Here is a 19,196-nt window from a genome sequence, read left to right on the forward strand (position 1 = left end):
ACCGAGCTACACCGCCAAAAGGTACATACATGTTTTGGAGCAACATATGTTGTTATCATGGACGCCCCTGCTTATTTCAGCAAGACAATGCCTTCATGGTAAAAGTGTGCAGGTACTAGACTGGCCTGCCTGTAGTCCAGACCTGTCTACCATTGGAAATGTGTGGCGCATTATGAAGAATGAAATACCACAACGGAGACCCCGGACTGTTGAACAACTTAAGCTGTACATCAAGCAAGAATGGGAAAGAATTCCACCTGAAAAGCTTCAAAAATGTGTCTCCTCAGTTCCCAAAGGTTTACTGGGTGTTGTTAAAAGGAAAGAACATGAACTTTCGGTGGTACGCCTGGCCAGGACACAGACTTCAAAGCAGAAGGTTGTGAGTCAGACTGGAAGTAAAGTTTCCTAGAATTATGCTTTAATAACGGTGAAATTGTTTGATAGCAAAGTAATTAAAAACGTGGATTGTTCATTGTATTGCCCGAGGTGATATTATCTCTATGGTGCTGGGATTACCCAGGATTTCGGCCTTTCAAAGCTCCTCTTGGACCACCATTTTTAGGCCTGGGTATTTGTCAAATCCTGGTAGACAGCCCTAGTATACACAAATACAACTGTGCAGGTCAGAACACTGAACTACTAACACCAGTATTGGAAATGTGCCCGAGCAACCGTTGCTTGAAGTTGACATAAAACCGGTCGGAGCGGTGAGACCACTGTGAGATCACCCGACCAACAAAAAAGGCAACGTCTACAGCCATGGAAATCCGCAGATAAGCGGAGGGATGACGTGATCTGTTTGGAGGAGGACGAAGAGGGTGTCACTTACACATTTCCCCGACGTGGAAGACTCAGCTCTTTCTGGAATAAAGACATGGAGAGAACAAATGAGAAACACTGCTTTAGTGTGTCAACCGATGCTTGCAATTAGGTGCACTCAAATTGAAAGAAAATCTCCAAGATGTGAGTGAAGTATGGACTTCAGAAGGTTTTGCTGAAACTATGGCATGTACATACATACATACATACATATGTATGTATGTATATATGTCTTTATTGTCATTGCACAAGTACAACGAAACTTGATTTTCAGCACAAACCCGTTCAAACAGTGTGCAGGGTTACAGAACAGTGAAGGGAATTATATTTATATAGCGCTTTTCTCTAGGGACTTAAAGCGCTTTACATAGTGAAACCCAATATCTAAGTTACATATAAACCAGTGTGGGTGGCACTGGGAGCAGGTGGGTAAAGTGTCTTGCCCAAGGACACAACGGCAGTGACTAGGATGGCGGAAGCGGGAATCGAACCTGCAACCCTCAAGTTGCTGGCACGGCCGCTCTACCAACCGAGCTATCCCGCATACATACATACATACATACATACATGCATACACACATACATACACACATGCATACACACATGCATACACACATACATACACACATGCATACACACATGCATACATACATACATACATACACACATGCATACATACATACATACACACATGCATACATACATACATACATACATACATACACACATGCATACATACATATATACATACATATATACATACATACATACATACATACATACATACATACATACATACATACATACATACATACACACATACATACATACATACATACATGCATGCATACATACATACATGCATACATACACACATGCATACACACATGCATACATACATACATACATACATGCATACATACACACATGCATACATACATACATACACACATACACACATACACACACGCATACATACAAACCCCATTTCCATATGAGTTGGGAAATTGTGTTAGATGTAAATATAAACAGAATACAATGATTTGCAAATCCTTTTCAACCCATATTCAGTTGAATATGCTACAAAGACAACATATTTGATGTTCAAACTGATAAACATTTTGCAAATAATCATTAACTTTTGAATTTGATGCCCGCAACACGTGACAAAGAAGTTGGGAAAGGTGGCAATAAATACTGACAAAGTTGAGGAATGCTCATCAAACACTTGTTTGGAACATCCCACAGGTGTGCAGGCTAATTGGGAACAGGTGGGTGCCATGATTGTGTATAAAAGCAGCTTCCATGAAATGCTGAGCAATTCGCAAACAAGGATGGGGCGAGGGTCACCACTTTGTAAGCAAATGGTCAAAAAGTTTTAGAACAACATTTCTCAACGAGCTATTGCAAGGAATTTAGGGATTTTACCATCTATGGTCCGTAAAATCATCAAAAAGTTCAGAGAATCTGGAGAAATCACTGCACGTAAGCGATCATATTACAGTCTTTTGATCCCTCAGGCGGTACTGCATCAAAAACCGACATCAGTATGTAAAGGATATCATCACATGGGCTCAGGAACACTTCACAAAACCACTGCCAGTAACTACAGTTGGTCGCTGCATCTGTAAGTGCAAGTTAAAACTCTACTATGCAAAGCCAAACCCATTTATCAACAACATCCAGAAACTCTGCCTGCTTGGCTGGGCCCGAGCTCACCTAAGATGGACTGATGCAAAGTGGAAAGGTGTTCTGTGGTCTGACGAGTCCACATTTCAATTTTTATTTGGAAACAGAGGACGTGGTGTCCTCCAGAACAAAGAGGAAAATAACCATTCGGATTGTTATAGGCGCAAAGTTGAAAAGCCAGCATCTGTGATGGTATGGGGGTGTATTAGTGCCCAAGGCATGGGTAACTTACACATCTGTGAAGGCACCATTAATGCTGAAAGGTACATACAGGTTTTGGAGCGACAAATGTTGTCATCCAAGCAAGGTTATCATGGACGCCCCTGCTTATTTCAGCAAGACAAGTGTTACAACAGCGTGTCTTCGTGAAAAAAAGAGTCCGGGTACTTTCCTGGCCCGCCTGCAGTCCAGACCTCTCCCGTCCAAAGGCAAAACCTAGTAACTCACTTCTAGCTGATTTTGAGAAAACAAAGGAAAACCAATCTATTTTGATGCTGTCTTACAAAGATCTACAAAGTCATCAAACGTATGGATGTTTTCTTGAGCTTGCATTTTCTTGCCGATTGAGCCATGGATTGAATCTGCTCTCATGAACGTGTGCCCTTTCTCCAGATATTTTATCACAATCTCGGGTGGGCCCCATTCTGCGTTTGCACATTGGGCAAGAGCAGCGTCCAGTTTTTATTTTGACCTCCACAGTTATCTGCCCAAAAGAGTATGCAAGTGGAAGAATCAAGGACAATACATTTAATGAAGGTGCTTGCAACGTCCTGGGCCAATCTTCCAAATATCCCCTCGTGCCATAATATCACATAATCAGCTTGACCGTCAGCCCCCATTCCTACAAATGTCTCATTAAAGACAATAAGGCGACTGACAAAGAAGCTCCGATTGGTCCCTTGAGATACTAGGTTTTTCTGTTGCATCTACGCGGTTATGTGGTAGTTGCTAGGTCCTGCCATGCGCGTAACAGCTTACTTACGGAACAAATTACAATATCGCATACACTAATGTAAAGCATATCACCTAGGAACTCCAAAATTATTATCAGCTCAGTTTTGACCAATATTGAGTTACTGGGTTTTGCCTTTGGATGGGAGACCTGTCTCCCATGGAAAATGTGTGGCGCTTAGTGAAGCGTAAAATACGACAGCGGAGACCCCGGACTGTTGAACGACTGAAGCTCTACATAAAAAACAAGAATTGGAAAAAATTCCACATTCAAAGCTTCAACAATTAGTTTCCTCAGTTCCCAAACGTTTATTGAGTGTTGTTAAAAGAAAAGGTGATGTAACACAGTGGTGAACATGCCCTTTCCCAACTACTTTGGCACGTGTAGCAGCCATGAAATTCTAAGTTAATTATAATTTGCAAAAAAAAAATGAAGTATATGAGTTTGAAAATCAAATATATTGTCTTTGTAGTGCATTCATTTGAAAATAGGTTGAAAAGGATTTGCAAATCATTGTATTCTGTTTATTTTTACATCTAACACAATTTCCCAACTCATATAGAAACAGGGTTTGTATATACATACACACATGCATACGTGCATACATGCATACATACACACATACATACATAGACACATACACACATACATACATACATACATACACACACACATACATACATAGACACATACACACATACATACATACACACATACATACATACATACATACACACATACACACATACATACACACATACACACATACATAGACACATACACACATACATACATACACACATGCATACGTGCATACATACATACATACATACATACATAGACACATACACACATAGGTACTTCCCCACATACATAGGTACCTACGCTCCCACATACAGTCGTGGTCAAAAGTTTACATACACTTGTAAAGAACATAATGTCATGGCTGTTTTGAGTTTCCAATAATTTCTGTTTGAAATTTTGACCACTCCTCTTGACGAAATTGGTGCAGTTCAGCTAAATGTGTTGGTTTCCTGACATGCACTTGTTTCTTCAGCATTGTCCACACGTTTAAGTCAGGACTTTGGGAAGGCCCTTCTAAAACTTTCATTCTAGTCTGATTTCGCCATTCCTTTACCACTTTTGACCTGTGTTTGGGGTCATTGTCCTGTTGGAACACCCAACTGCACCCAAGACCCAACTTCCAGGGCTGATGATTTTAGTTTGTCAAAAATGGAGCTGTTTGGCCCCAATACCCAGCAATATGTTTGGAGGAGAAAAGGTGAGGCCTTTAAGTTAGGTTAAAGTGCCAATGGTTGTCACACACACACACTTGGTGTGGCGAAATTATTCTCTGCATTTGACGTTTGACAGTAATGACTAAGTATGTATATTAACAATTTTTTTTTACAGAAAAATACCAAATTAATTATACATAGCATTTTCTTTTTTCTTAAATTACTTTCAAATTCATGTAAAATTACAGTAATTAACTTTCGTTAAATATGTAACTTGTTATATAAATGTCTATGTGCATACTAACAATCTAACAGTTTTAAATGAAATTTTAAGGCAAATCTTTTTTTTTTTATCCATCCATCCATCCATTTTCTACAGCTTATTCCCTTTTGGGGTCGCGGGGGGGTGCTGGCGCCTATCTCAGCTACAATCGGGCGGAAGGCGGGGTACACCCTGAACAAGTCGCCACCTCATCGCAGGGCCGACACAGATAGACAGACAACATTCACGTTTACATTCAAGTTGAAAAATATATGTAGCCTGTCATATAAAGGTTTATGTTCATACTAACAATTTAACATTTTTCTCTGTAATATGACATACGTTGGTGACTGCAAGGCATACTTGGTCAACAGCCATACAGGTCACACTGAGGGTGGCCGTATAAACAACTTTAACAGTGTTACAAATATACGCCTCACTGTGAACCCACATCAAACAAGAATGACAAACACATTTCGGGAGAACATCTGCACCGTAACACAACATAAACACAACAGAACAAATACCCAGAATCCCATGCAGCCCTAAATCTTCCGTATTACTATATACACCCCCTGCTACCACCAAACCCTGCCCACCTCAACCGACGCATGGAGGGGTGTGTGTGTGGGGGTGGCGGGGTTTGGTGGTAGCAGGGGTGTATATTGTAGCCCGGAATAGTTAGGGCTGCATGGGATTCTGGGTATTTGTTCTGTTGCGTTTATGTTGTGTTACACTGCGGTTGTTCTCCCGAAATGGGTTTGTCATTCTTGTTTGATGTGGGCTCATGCTGTGGCGCATATTTGCAACAGTATTAAAGTTGTTTGTACGGCCACCCTCAGTGTGACCTGTATGGCTGTTGACCAAGTATGTCTTGCAGTCACCAAGGTATGTCTGTCAAAGCCTCTAACAACATGTGCCTAGGTCAGCACGCTGTTATAACTAAACACTAATATTAGAAAATAGTCTCATGGAAAGGTGTTATTTAGTCAAGTTAGGGACAAGCGCGCTGCAGGTGTGGCCACAGTGTGCACGTCTGCCGTCGCTCACATGTGCTCCTCTGAATGCTCAAGGAGTTTTGCCGTTTGTTCACACATATGATTTTCCTCCATGCAGCCCCTGAGCTAAAATAGGGTGTGACACCCCTTGTCTATATCAACGATATAATTTGCCTGAGTGGCTGGACAGGACAATAAAAACTACGGCATGTATGGCTTGGCCATTAAAGAGGATTATCGTTTTGTCTTGAAATAGTCCAGACGTCATGATCCAGCACCATCCTCTCAGTTTTGTCTGAATGCGAGTAATGGCCGACACGCCCCATAATTCATCTTGTTACTTCTGTCACGCGATCAATAAACACACTGAGCTTGTTCCATTAGCCTCCACTATGAGATGTGGGGATGTGGTATGCTTTGGATCATTGGCCTTATCTTTCCCTTCTTCATACTTTTTGATTAAATCTCTGTAGTCATCCTTCTGTGTACAAACCTCGTTTCCATATGAGTTGGGAAATTGTGTTAGATGTAAATATAAACGGAATACAATGATTTGCAAATCATTTTCAACCCATATTCAGTTGAATATGCTACAAAGACAACATATTTGATGTTCAAACTCATCAACTTTATTGTTTATTTTTTGCATTGCAAATAATAATTAACTTAGAATTTCACGGCTGCAACACGCGCCAAAGTAGTTGGGAAAGGGCATGTTCACCACTGTGTTACATCACCTTTTCTTTTACCAACACTCAATAAACATTTGGAAACTGAGGAAACTAATTATTGAAGCTTTGAAAGTGGAATTATAAATAATAAATGGGTTGTACTTGTATAGCGCTTTTCTACCTTCAAGGTACTCAAAGCGCTTTGACACTACTTCCACATTTACCCATTCACACACACATTCACACACTGATGGAGGGAGCTGCCATGCAAGGCGCCAACCAGCACCCATCAGGAGCAAGGGTGAAGTGTCTTGCTCAGGACACAACGGACGTGACGAGGTTGGTTCTAGGTGGGATTTGAACCAGTGACCCTCGGGTTGCGCACGGCCACTCTCCCACTGCGCCACACCGTCCCTAATGGAATTAGTTCCCATTCTTGTTTTATGTTGAGCTTCAGTCGTTCAACAGTCCGGGGTCTCCGCTGTCGTATTTTACGCTTCATGATGCGCCACACATTTTCCGTGGGAGATAGGTCTGGACTGCAGGCGGGCCAGGAAAGTACCCGCACACTTTTTTTACGAAGTCATGCTGTTGTAACACATGCCGAATGTCTTGCTGAAATAAGCAGGGGCGTCCATGAAAATGGATGGCAGCATATGTTGTTCCAAAACCTGTATGTACCTTTCAGCATTAATAATGCCTTCACAGATGTGTAAGTTACCCATGCCTTGGGCACTAGTGCACCCCCATACCATCACAGATGCTGGCTTTTGAACTTTGCGTCGTTAACAGCCTAAATGGTTCGCTTCCCCTTTGGTCCGGATGACACGATGTCGAATATTTCCAAAAAACAATTTGAATTGTGGACTCGTCAGACCACAGAATACTTTTCCACTTTGCATCAGTCCATCTTAGATGATCTCGGGCCCAGAGAAGCCGGCGGCGTTTCTGGATGTTGTTGATAAAAGGCTTTCGCTTTGCATAGTAGAGCTTTAACTTGCACTTACAGATGTAGCGACCAACTGTATTTAGTGACAGTGGTTTTCTGAAGTGTTCCTGAGCCCATGTGGTGATATCCTTTAGAGATTGATGTGGGGTTTTGATACAGTGCCGTCTGAGGGATCGAAGGTCACGGTCATTGCCACTTACGTGGAGTGATTTCTCCAGATTCTCTGAACCTTTTGATGATATTATTATATTTGCTCATGCAGTTGTGGACAAAGGGGTGTTTTATTTTATTTATTTGTTTTTTTTTTGTCATGAAAAAGGGAAGTTTTTTGGGTTGGTGCACCAATTCTAAGTGTATGTTGTTTCTTTTATGTTGTTTTAATAAAAATAAAAAATATTAAAAAATTCAAAAATTAAAAAAAAAAAAAAATTAAAAAAAAATTTTTTTTTTATCATGAAAAAGGGAGGTTTTGGGGGTTGGTGCACTAATTGTAAGTGTATCTTGTGTTTTTTATGTTGATTTAATAAAAAAATAACAAAAAAAGTAAATAAAATTAAATTAAGATTAATAAAAAATTATTATTTTTTTCTCATGAAAAAGGGACATAACAAATACAATTGACAAAGAGATCTGAAGTTGATCTCGAGACTATTGTGTTAAAAGTAAATATTAAAAATATATATATAATTTATTGTTTAACATTTTTGTGATAATCCTGTTGGATCCCCAATAATTTTAGTGTGATTTTTTTTTTAAGTGTCATTGCTCAAAAAACAAAAAAATAATATCAATGTTGTTATGAGTTATTGACCTTTTTAAGGCTCCAATTATTACATAATCAAAAATATTCCACATTTTATTGGGTGAAAATATTGCATTTTTTTTGTGTTTTTTTCCACAAAAACAGGGTTTTCTTTGACAACAATAGCATACAACTTGTTGCGATCCGCTGGCCGGATTGTTCCATTTTGTAGTTTTTGTTCCATTTCTGTAACACTCTCCGTCGTTTGACTCCTTAGTTCCTGTTTAGTCTGTCACCATGGTTACATGTTAGTTCCATCTGCTATTCTCGGTTCCCACACACCTGTTTTACTTAATCACCATCCTTATATAAGCCAGCCCTTTCTGTTCATTCATTCTGGGATTATTATTACTCGCTAGTTTTCATACTACGCTTATTCCTTTTTCCTAGCTCTCATGCTAATTGTGTTGTTTTACCTTTTTGTGCCTTCGTGCCAAGTGTTTGTGTTATGTTTGTTTATTCCTAGCTTCCATGTTAGCGCCATTTGTTTGACTTTCTGTTAACACCAGCGTTTTTTGTTCCTAGCCCTTTTATTAATTTAATAAATCCTTTACAACCTTACCTGACGCTGTGTTTTTGGAAGAACAAACCAATCATTATGCCGCGTAAGTCTCACACAACTTAAATCTTTAAAAACATTATATTGACAGATAGACCTAATGTCAATCTAGGGATTCAAACCTTGAATAATAATAAAAGTAATAATACTGAATAATGACACCTTTTTATAATTTTTTGGGCCAAAACCCTTTGGGGTCTCCAGGATCAAGCCTGAGTGGAGGCCTAAATGTATATTTGTTATACATATATTGTATTGGTTTTTGAAATAAAACCGCACTTGCTTTGATGTGTTTGTGCGAGGCCCTTAGTGTAAAATGTTTGGACACCCCTGAATCATTTGACAGTTATTGGAATATCTTGAGTGACATCATGCACAAAAGTGCACTTTATTTGTTTTAAACTATTGTAGTGGCGTTCTGCACAAAAAGTGCACTTTAATTTAGTGTTATTTTTGATATGTCATCTTAGTGACATCATGCACAAAAGTGCACTCATATCTTGTTTTAAAATGTCTCTGACAATCTTGCACGTTTTTTGGAAATGACATGAATGTTTGTGCCACTGCTTAATAACTGTTTAATAAATACACTTTTGGTCAATTGACTTAATTATTGTTGAAAGTTTAAAAGTAGCATATATTAATGCAGTATGAAGAAGAATGTTTTAATGTAGACACATATAATCATCATACTGCTGGGATTATATGCATCAAGTGTTCATTCAAGGCTAAGGCAAAGGCATGTGGCGCCATACAAAGTGTTTATACTGCATAAATTATACTTTTTAAACCGCAGCCGTTTGATTGTAGCGTGCATCTTAGTTGAAGTTTTTACCAGCACATTTGGAGGTGTAGAAATTGCCATGTAAAATCACTAATGCTAATCAAAAATATATAAATAGCGTTATCAATGTTAATTAGCATTGAGCTTGCACATTTCTAGAAGAGTCAAGCTTTACTGTATGTAGGAGCATTTTCTATCAGGCATAATTGCTTTGTTAGTATTAGATAGATAGACAGATAGACAGACAGACAGACAGACAGACAGACAGACAGACAGACAGACAGACAGACAGACAGACAGACAGACAGATAGATAGATAGATAGATAGATAGATAGATAGATAGATAGATAGATAGATAGATAGATAGATAGATAGATAGATAGATAGATAGATAGATAGATAGTACTTTATTGATTCCTTTAGGAGAATTCCATCAGGAAAATTATTATCATTATTATTTTTTTTATCATTATTATTATTATTATTATTGTTATTACCCAGCAGCAATTTGGTCCGCTGTGAGTGCTGCTTAAGTGCTTGTTTCCTCGCCAAGTGCTTGCGTTGGTACATAGATAGATGGATGGATAGATAGATAAATAGATAGATAGATAGATAGATAGATAGATAGATAGATAGATAGATAGATAGATAGATAGATAGATAGATAGTACTCTATTGATTCCTTTTGGAGAGTTCCATCAGGAAAATTATTATTATTATTATTATAATATTATAATTATTGTTATTACCCAGCGGCAGCTTGGTCCGCTGTGAGTGCTGCTTAAGTGCTTGTTTCCTCGCCAAGTGCTTGCGTTGGTACATAGATAGATGGATGGATGGATGGATAGATAGATAGATAGATAGATAGATAGATAGATAGATAGATAGATAGATAGATAGATAGATAGATAGATAGATAGATAGATAGATAGATAGATAGATAGATAGATAGATAGATAGATAGATAGATAGATAGATAGATAGATAGATAGATAGTACTCTATTGATTCCTTTAGGAGAGTTCCATCAGGAAAATTATTATTATTATTATATTATAATTATTGTTATTACCCAGCGGCAGCTTGGTCCGCTGCGAGTGCTGCTTAAGTGCTTGTTTCCTCGCCAAGTGCTTGAGTCGGTACCTAGTACGCAACTGGACATGACGTCACAAGCAACAAAATTATAGAAATAGGGCACCGTTTGCTTTTACGGGAATTGATACTTTGTAGTACTGATGGAATTTAGTCGTAACGAATTGGGAGCCCATTCCGACACATTAGTTATCGTCTGTGTGTACAGTTGTGGATTATTTTGTAGATTTTCACAAAATCTACATTTAATGGAGAGTAACTTGTAGCTTAGTTACATTTAGTGGAGGATAAGTTGTAGCTTAGTTACATTTAATGGAGAGTAACTTGTCGCTTAGTTACATTTAGTGGAGGATAAGTTGTAGCTTATCTACTTTTAATGGAGAGTAACGTGTAGCTTAGTTACATTTAATGGAGAGTAACTTGTCGCTTAGTTACATTTAGTGGAGAGTAACTTGTCGCTGGCTTCACGGTGGCAGAGGGGTTAGTGCGTCTGCCTCACAATACGAAGGTCCTGCAGTCCTGGGTTCAAATCCAGGCTCGGGATCTTTCTGTGTGGAGTTTGCATGTTCTCCCCGTGAATGCGTGGGTTCCCTCCGGGTACTCCGGCTTCCTCCCACCTCCAAAGACATGCACCTGGGGATAGGTTGATTGGCAACACTAAATTGGCCCTAGTGTGTGAATGTGAGTGTGAATGTTGTCTGTCTGTCTGTGTTGGCCCTGCGATGAGGTGGCGACTTGTCCAGGGTGTACCCCGCCTTCCGCCCGATTGTAGCTGAGATAGGCGCCAGCGCCCCCCGCGACCCCGAAAGGGAATAAGCGGTAGAAAATGGATGGATGGATGGAACTTGTCGCTTAGTTACATTTAGTGGAGGATAAGTTGTAGCTTAGTTACATTTAATGGAGAGTAACTTGTAGCTTGGTTACATTTAATGGAGAGCAACTTGTAGCTTAGTTACATTTAATGGAGAGTAACTTGTCGCTTAGTTACATTTAATGGAGAGTAACTTGTCGCTTAGTTACATTTAGTGGAGGATAAGTTGTAGCTTAGCTACTTTAATGGAGAGTAACGTGTAGCTTAGTTACATTTAATGGAGAGTAACTTGTCGCTTAGTTACATTTAATGGAGAGTAACTTGTCGCTTAGTTACATTTAGTGGAGAGTAACTTGTCGCTTAGTTACATTTAGTGGAGGATAAGTTGTAGCTTAGTTACATTTAATGGAGAGTAACTTTTAGCTTAGTTACATTTAATGGAGAGCAACTTGTAGCTTAGTTACATTTAATGGAGAGTAACTTGTAGCTTAGTTACATTTAATGGAGAGCAACTTGTAGCTTAGTTACATTTAATGGAGAGTAACTTGTCGCTTAGTTACATTTAGTGGAGGATAAGTTGTAGCTTAGCTACGTTTAATGGAGAGTAACGTGTAGCTTAGTTACATTTAATGGAGAGTAATGTGTAACTTAGTTACATTTAATGGAGAGTCACTTGTAGCTTAGTTACATTTATAGTAGAATAATTTGTAGCTTAGTTACATTTAATGGAGACAAACTTGTCGCTTAGTTACATTTAATGGAGAGTAACTTGTAGCTTATTTATATTTAATGGAGAGTAACTTGTAGCTTAGTTACATTTAATGGAGAGTAACTTGTTGCTTAGTTACATTTAGTGGAGAGTAACTTGTCGCTTAGTTACATTTAGTGGAGGATAAGTTGTAGCTTAGCTACGTTTAATGGAGAGTAACGTGTAGCTTAGTTACATTTAATGGAGAGCAACTTGTAGCTTAGTTACATTTAATGGAGAGTAACTTGTAGCTTAGTTACATTTAATGGAGAGTAACTTGTCGCTTAGTTACATTTAGTGGAGGATAAGTTGTAGCTTAGCTACGTTTAATGGAGAGTAACGTGTAGCTTAGTTACATTTAATGGAGAGTAATGTGTAACTTAGTTACATTTAATGGAGAGTCACTTGTAGCTTAGTTACATTTATAGTAGAATAATTTGTAGCTTAGTTACATTTAATGGAGACAAACTTGTCGCTTAGTTACATTTAATGGAGAGAAACTTGTAGCTTATTTATATTTAATGGAGAGTAACTTGTAGCTTAGTTACATTTATAGTAGAGTAATTTGTAGCTTAGTTACATTTAATGCAGACTAACTTGTCGCTTAGTTACATTTAATGGAGATTAACTTGTAGCTTAGTTACATTTATTGGAGAGTAACTTGTCGCTTAGTTACATTTAATGGAGGATAAGTTGTAGCTTAGTTACATTTAATGGAGAGTAACTTGTGGCTTAGCTTCATTTTTTTATTTTTTTTATTTTATTTTTAATTTTTTCCCCAAGATGGCGCTGCTGTAGTGGCTGCTGTAGGCAGGAGCTCTGTGCTCTTGTATCATCCTTTTGTGTTTCCCTCTTGTTTTCATGTGTTATTATATTTTTTTGCCTTTTGGTCCGGGACCCTTTGGGACTGAGTGACAAGGGGTGGCACTTTCGTGACCTCTGTGGTGCTTTTTTTGTCGACTTCTGGATCTGCCTCCCGGGAGCCTTTTAGCCATGGAGACCAGCTGCTGGGTGTCTGCCACACCGGAGTCTGTTTGGATGTACTGGAGGAGATGCGGATGAGGGGACAGGACTGCGGAGCTGGTACTGAGCTACTGGGACGGAGAGGCTTCGCGGTGTCTCGACTGGGTGAGCAGGTGTCGGACACCTCAGTCACCTTGGACGTATCCTCGCTCATCCATGCGGACTGGACACTGGCCGAGAGTGGAGTCGGCTGTCTTGGTTGCTTTGTTGGGTCTGCTTCTGTCTCTGACCATGCTCCCTCCTCCCCAGCGGACGATGGCGTGGAACACCGCAGAGGCCACCACAGTGTATATGTTTATTTTACTTTTTATTCATAGCTGTATGTAGAAGTGTCTGGTTGTATCTGCTGCTTTAATGTCTTTAATGTCCTCTGTGTTCTTTGATGTTTGATGTTTCCCTCTTACACACATGGAAGAGGGATGTGTACTATGGCTATGAGTTGTTGTTGGGTTTTTTTCCCTTGGCCTCAGTCTGCACCCCCACTCCAGGGCCCAGGCTAAGACCGATTTTTTTAAAGTTTTATTTTAATCTTCTACCTTGTATCTTAGTTACATTTAATGGAGAGTATTACAGAGCTGAGTTACATTTAATGGAGAGCAACTTGTAGCTGAGTTACATTTAATGGAGAGTAACTTGTAGCTTAGTTACATTTAATGGACCATAACTTGTACCTTAGTTACATTTAATGGAGAGTAATGCGAGGCTTAGTTACATTTAATGGAGAGTAACTTGTAGCTTATTTATATTTAATGGAGAGTAACTTGTAGCTTAGTTACATTTAATGGAGAATAATTTGTAGTTTAGTTACATTTAATGGAGAGTAACTTGTAGCTTAGTTACATTTAATGGAGAGTAACTTGTAGCTTAGTTACATTTAATGGACAGTAACTTGTATCTTAGTTACATTTAATGGAGAGTAACTTGTAACTTAGTTACATTTAATGGACAGTAACTTGTATCTTAGTTACATTTAATGGAAAGTAACTTGTATCTTAGTTACATTTAATGGAGAGTAATTTGTAGTTTAGTTACATTTAATGGAGAGTAACTTGTAGCTTAGTTACATTTAATGGAGAGTAACTTGTAGCTTAGTTACATTTAATGGAGAGTAACTTGCAGCTTAGCTACATTTAATGGAGAGTAACTTGTAGATTAGTTACATTTAATGGACGGTAACTTGTATCTTAGTCACATTTAATGGAGAGTAATACGGAGCTTAGTTACATTTAATGGAGAGTAACTTGCAGCTTAGCTACATTTAATGGAGAGTAACTTGTAGCTTAGTTATATTTAATGGAGAGTAACTTGTAGCTTAGTTACATTTTATGGAGAGTAACTTGTAGCTTAGTTACATTTAATGGACAGTAACTTGTATCTTAGTTACATTTAATGGAGAGTAATACGGAGCTTAGTTACATTTAATGGAGAGTAACTTGCAGCTTAGCTACATTTAATGGAGAGTAACTTGTAGCTTAGTTACATTTAATGGAGAGTAACTTGCAGCTTAGCTACATTTAATGGAGAGTAACTTGTAGCTTAGTTACATTTAATGGATAGTAATTTGTAGTTTAGGTACATTTAATGGAGAGTAACTTGTAGCTTAGTTACATTTAATGGACAGTAACTTGTATCTTAGTTACATTTAATGGAGAGTAATACGGAGCTTAGTTACATTTAATGGAGAGTAACTTGCAGCTTAGTTACATTTAATGGAGAGTAACTTGTAGCTTAGTTACATTTAATGGAGAGTAACTTGCAGCTTAGCTACATTTAATGGAGAGTAACTTGTAGATTAGTTACATTTAATGGACGGTAACTTGTATCTTAGTTACATTTAATGGAGAGTAATACGGAGCTTAGTTACATTTAATGGAGAGTAACTTGCAGCTTAGCTACATTTAATGGAGAGTAACTTGTAGCTTAGTTATATTTAATGGAGAGTAACTTGTAGCTTAGTTACATTTTATGGAGAGTAACTTGTAGCTTATTTACATTTAATGGACAGTAACTTGTATCTTAGTTACATTTAATGGAGAGTAATACGGAGCTTAGTTACATTTAATGGAGAGTAACTTGCAGCTTAGCTACATTTAATGGAGAGTAACTTGTAGCTTAGTTACATTTAATGGAGAGTAACTTGCAGCTTAGCTACATTTAATGGAGAGTAACTTGTATCTTAGTTACATTTAATGGAGAGTAATACGGAGCTTAGTTACATTTAATGGAGAGTAACTTGCAGCTTAGCTACATTTAATGGAGAGTAACTTGTAGCTTAGTTACATTTAATGGAGAGTAACTTGTAGCTTAGTTACATTTAATGGACAGTAACTTGCATCTTAGTTACATTTAATGGAGAGTAATACGGAGATCAGTTACATTTAATGGAAAGTAACTTGCAGCTTAGCTACATTTAATGGAGAGTAACTTGTAGCTTAGTTACATTTAATGGAGAGTAACTTGCAACTTAGCTACATTTAATGGACAGTGACTTGTATCTTAGTTACATTTAATGGAGAGTAATACGGAGCTTAGTTACATTTAATGGAGAGTAACTTGCAGCATAGCTACATTTAATGGAGAGTAACTTGTAGCTTAGTTACATTTAATGGATAGTAATTTGTAGTTTAGGTACATTTAATGGAGAGTAACTTGTAGCTTAGTTACATTTAATACAGTAACTTGTATCTTAGTTACATTTAATGGAGAGTAATACGGAGCTTAGTTACATTTAATGGAGAGTAACTTGCAGCTTAGCTACATTTAATGGACAGTAACTTGTAGCTTAGTTACATTTAATGGAGAGTAACTTGCAGCTTAGCTACATTTAATGGAGAGTAACTTGTATCTTAGTTACATTTAATGGACAGTAATACGGAGTTTAGTTACATTTAATGGAGAGTAATATGCAGCTTAGCTACATTTAATGGAGAGTAACTTGTAGCTTAGTTACATTTAATGGAGAGTAACTTGTACCTTAGTTACATTTAATGGACAGTAACTTGTATCTTAGTTACATTTAATGGAGAGTAATACTGAGCTTAGTTACATTTAATGGAGAGTAACTTGCAGCCTAGCTACATTTAATGGAGAGTAACTTGTAGCTTAGTTACATTTAATGGAGAGTAACTTGCAGCTTAGCTACATTTAATGGACAGTGACTTGTATCTTAGTTACATTTAATGGAGAGTAATACGGAGCTTAGTTACATTTAATGGAGAGTAACTTGCAGCTCAGCTACATTTAATGGAGAGTAACTTGTAGCTTAGTTACATTTAATGGATAGTAATTTGTAGTTTAGTTACATTTAATGGAGAGTAACTTGTAGCTTAGTTACATTTAATGGACAGTAACTTGTATCTTAGTTACATTTAATGGAGAGTAATGCGGAGCTTAGTTACATTTAATGGAGAGTAACTTCTAGCTTAGTTACAAATTAATGGACCGTAACTTGTATCTTAGTTACATTTAATGGAGAGTAATACGGAGCTCAGTTACATTTAATGGAGAGTAACTTGCAGCTTAGCTACATTTAATGGAGAGTAACTTGTAGCTTATTTATATTTAATGGAGAGTAACTTGTAGCTTAGTTACATTTAATGGACAGTAACTTGTATCTTAGTTACATTTAATGGAGAGTAACACGGAGCTTAGTTACATTTAATGGAGAGTAACTTGCAGCTTAGCTACATTTAATGGAGAGTAACTTGTAGCTTAGTTACATTTAATGGACAGTAACTTGTATCTTAGTTACATTTAATGGACAGTAATACGGAGCTTAGTTACATTTAATGGAGAGTAATACGGAGTTTAGTTACATTTAATGGAGAGTAACTTGCAGCTTAGCTACATTTAATGGAGAGTAACTTGTAGCTTAGTTATATTTAATGGGGAGTAACTTGTAGCTTAGTTACATTTTATGGAGAGTAACCTGTAGCTTAGTTACATTTAATGGACAGTAACTTGTATCTTAGTTACATTTAATGGAGAGTAATGCGGAGTTTAGTTACATTTAATGGAGAGTACCTTGCAGCTTAGCTACATTTAATGGTGAGTAACTTGTAGCTTAGTTATATTTAATGGAGAGTAACCCCTAGCTTAGTTACATTTTATGGAGAGTAACTTGTAGCTTAGTTACATTTAATGGACAGTAACTTGTATCTTAGTTACATTTAATGGAGAGTAATGCGGAGTTTAGTTACATTTAATGGAGAGTACCTTGCAGCTTAGCTACATTTAATGGAGAGTAACTTGTAGCTTAGTTATATTTAATGGAGAGTAACTTGTAGCTTAGTTACATTTAATGGAGAGTAACTTGTAGCTTAGTTACATTTAATGGACAGTAACTTTTATCTTAGTTACATTTAATGGAGAGTAATACGGAGCTTAGTTACATTTAATGGAGAGTAACTTGCAGCTTAGCTACATTTAATGGAGAGTAACTTGCAGCTTAGTTACATTTAATGGAGAGTAACTTGTAGCTTAGTTACATTTAATGGAGAGTAACTTGTAGCTTAGCTTACTACATTTTCCAAGTAGCTTGCCCATCGCTGGATATTAATTCGGATTTATGAAATTCCTCGTCTAATAAAAATATTCTAACTGCCTGAATTTGAATAACCTTTGCCTTTTTTTTGTAAACAATAGTAATGTGATGGAACTGGTTTCAGCTTGATTGTTAACACTAACTGGTGAGATTCACAAATTATTCGGGGTTGAGCATGAAATAAATGTGCAAACTGCTACCGTGCGTGCAAACGTGATTAGCTGCAGCCGGCCTCCTACCCCGAAAGGGACAAGCGGTACAAAATGCATACATGGATGGACATTTATTTTCTTTTTTCCTTTACTAAAAACTGGTAGAAAAAATAAACATGGCACCCAGGTTGGGATAAAGGATGCTGCGTGCGCACATCACCAAGGCAACCACATTTGTACGTCAAGCAGATGCTCCAAAATAAACCACAACGATCAACACATGCGTGTATATTCAGATAAAAAAGGGCGTGGAAATGATGATTAAAAAACGCCGTGGCGTGTTTTACCTGGAGTCCGCGTCGTCGAAGGATGTTCGGCTCATCCATGATTCCCACCGCAAATCAGCAGCTTCTTCCCGCTCCGTCAAGCCATCCTGCGCGCCAGTCTGCCCGGGCGAAGTGCTCCTCCTCCCGGCTGCACATCCTCCACGTCCCCCCGCTGCTCCTCCGCCGCCGCTGCCTGGTCACGTGATTAGCCCGGCGCTTCATTGATGTTTGGACGAGTGTTTATTTATAAGACCCGTCGTGTGTCGGGGGGAGGGCGATACGGAACAGGTTGGTGTCGATCTGATACCATGCACATACAGGTGCTGGTCATATTATTAGAATATCATGAAAAAGTTGATTTATTTCATTAATTCCATTTAGAAAGTCAAACTTGTAGAATGTATACATTCATTCCAAACAGACTGATATATTTCAAGTGTTATTTGCCAAAAAGGAGATGATTATAGTTGACAACCAATGAAAACCCTAAATTCAACACCTCAGAAAATTAGACTATGGTGAAAAGGTCAGATATTGAAGACACCTGGTGCCATACTCTAATTAGCTAACTAACTCAAAACACCTGGAAAGGCCTTTAAATGGTCTCTTGTTCTGATTCTGTATGAGACACAATCATGGGGAAGACTGCTGACTTGACAACTGTCCAAAAGATGACCATTGATACTTTAAAGAAGGAGGGCAAGACACAAAAGGTCATTGCCAAAGAGGTTGGATGTTCCCAGAGCTCTGTGTCCAGGGACATTAATAGAGAGGCAAA

At 38.0% G+C, this 19,196-nt stretch overlaps 1 protein-coding gene across 1 annotated transcript in view; it reads right to left on the reverse strand.

Annotated features, from left to right (window-relative positions):
- The window catches only part of mast3a (microtubule associated serine/threonine kinase 3a), a 284,903-nt gene extending 266,292 nt beyond the window's left edge, over positions 1 to 18,611 (reverse strand). Inside the window, exons 1-2 of the mRNA XM_061919804.1 lie at positions 18,440 to 18,611; positions 830 to 861 (exon numbers count right to left, since the gene is read on the reverse strand). Of these exons, the coding sequence (XP_061775788.1) occupies positions 830 to 861; positions 18,440 to 18,478 (71 nt within the window). The 5' untranslated portion in view covers positions 18,479 to 18,611. The remainder of the gene's footprint in view (positions 1 to 829; positions 862 to 18,439) is intronic.
- Positions 18,612 to 19,196: the final 585 nt, after the last annotated feature.

Source organism: Nerophis ophidion, linkage group LG14 (genome assembly GCF_033978795.1).
Source record: "Nerophis ophidion isolate RoL-2023_Sa linkage group LG14, RoL_Noph_v1.0, whole genome shotgun sequence".
NCBI lineage: Eukaryota > Metazoa > Chordata > Actinopteri > Syngnathiformes > Syngnathidae > Nerophis > Nerophis ophidion.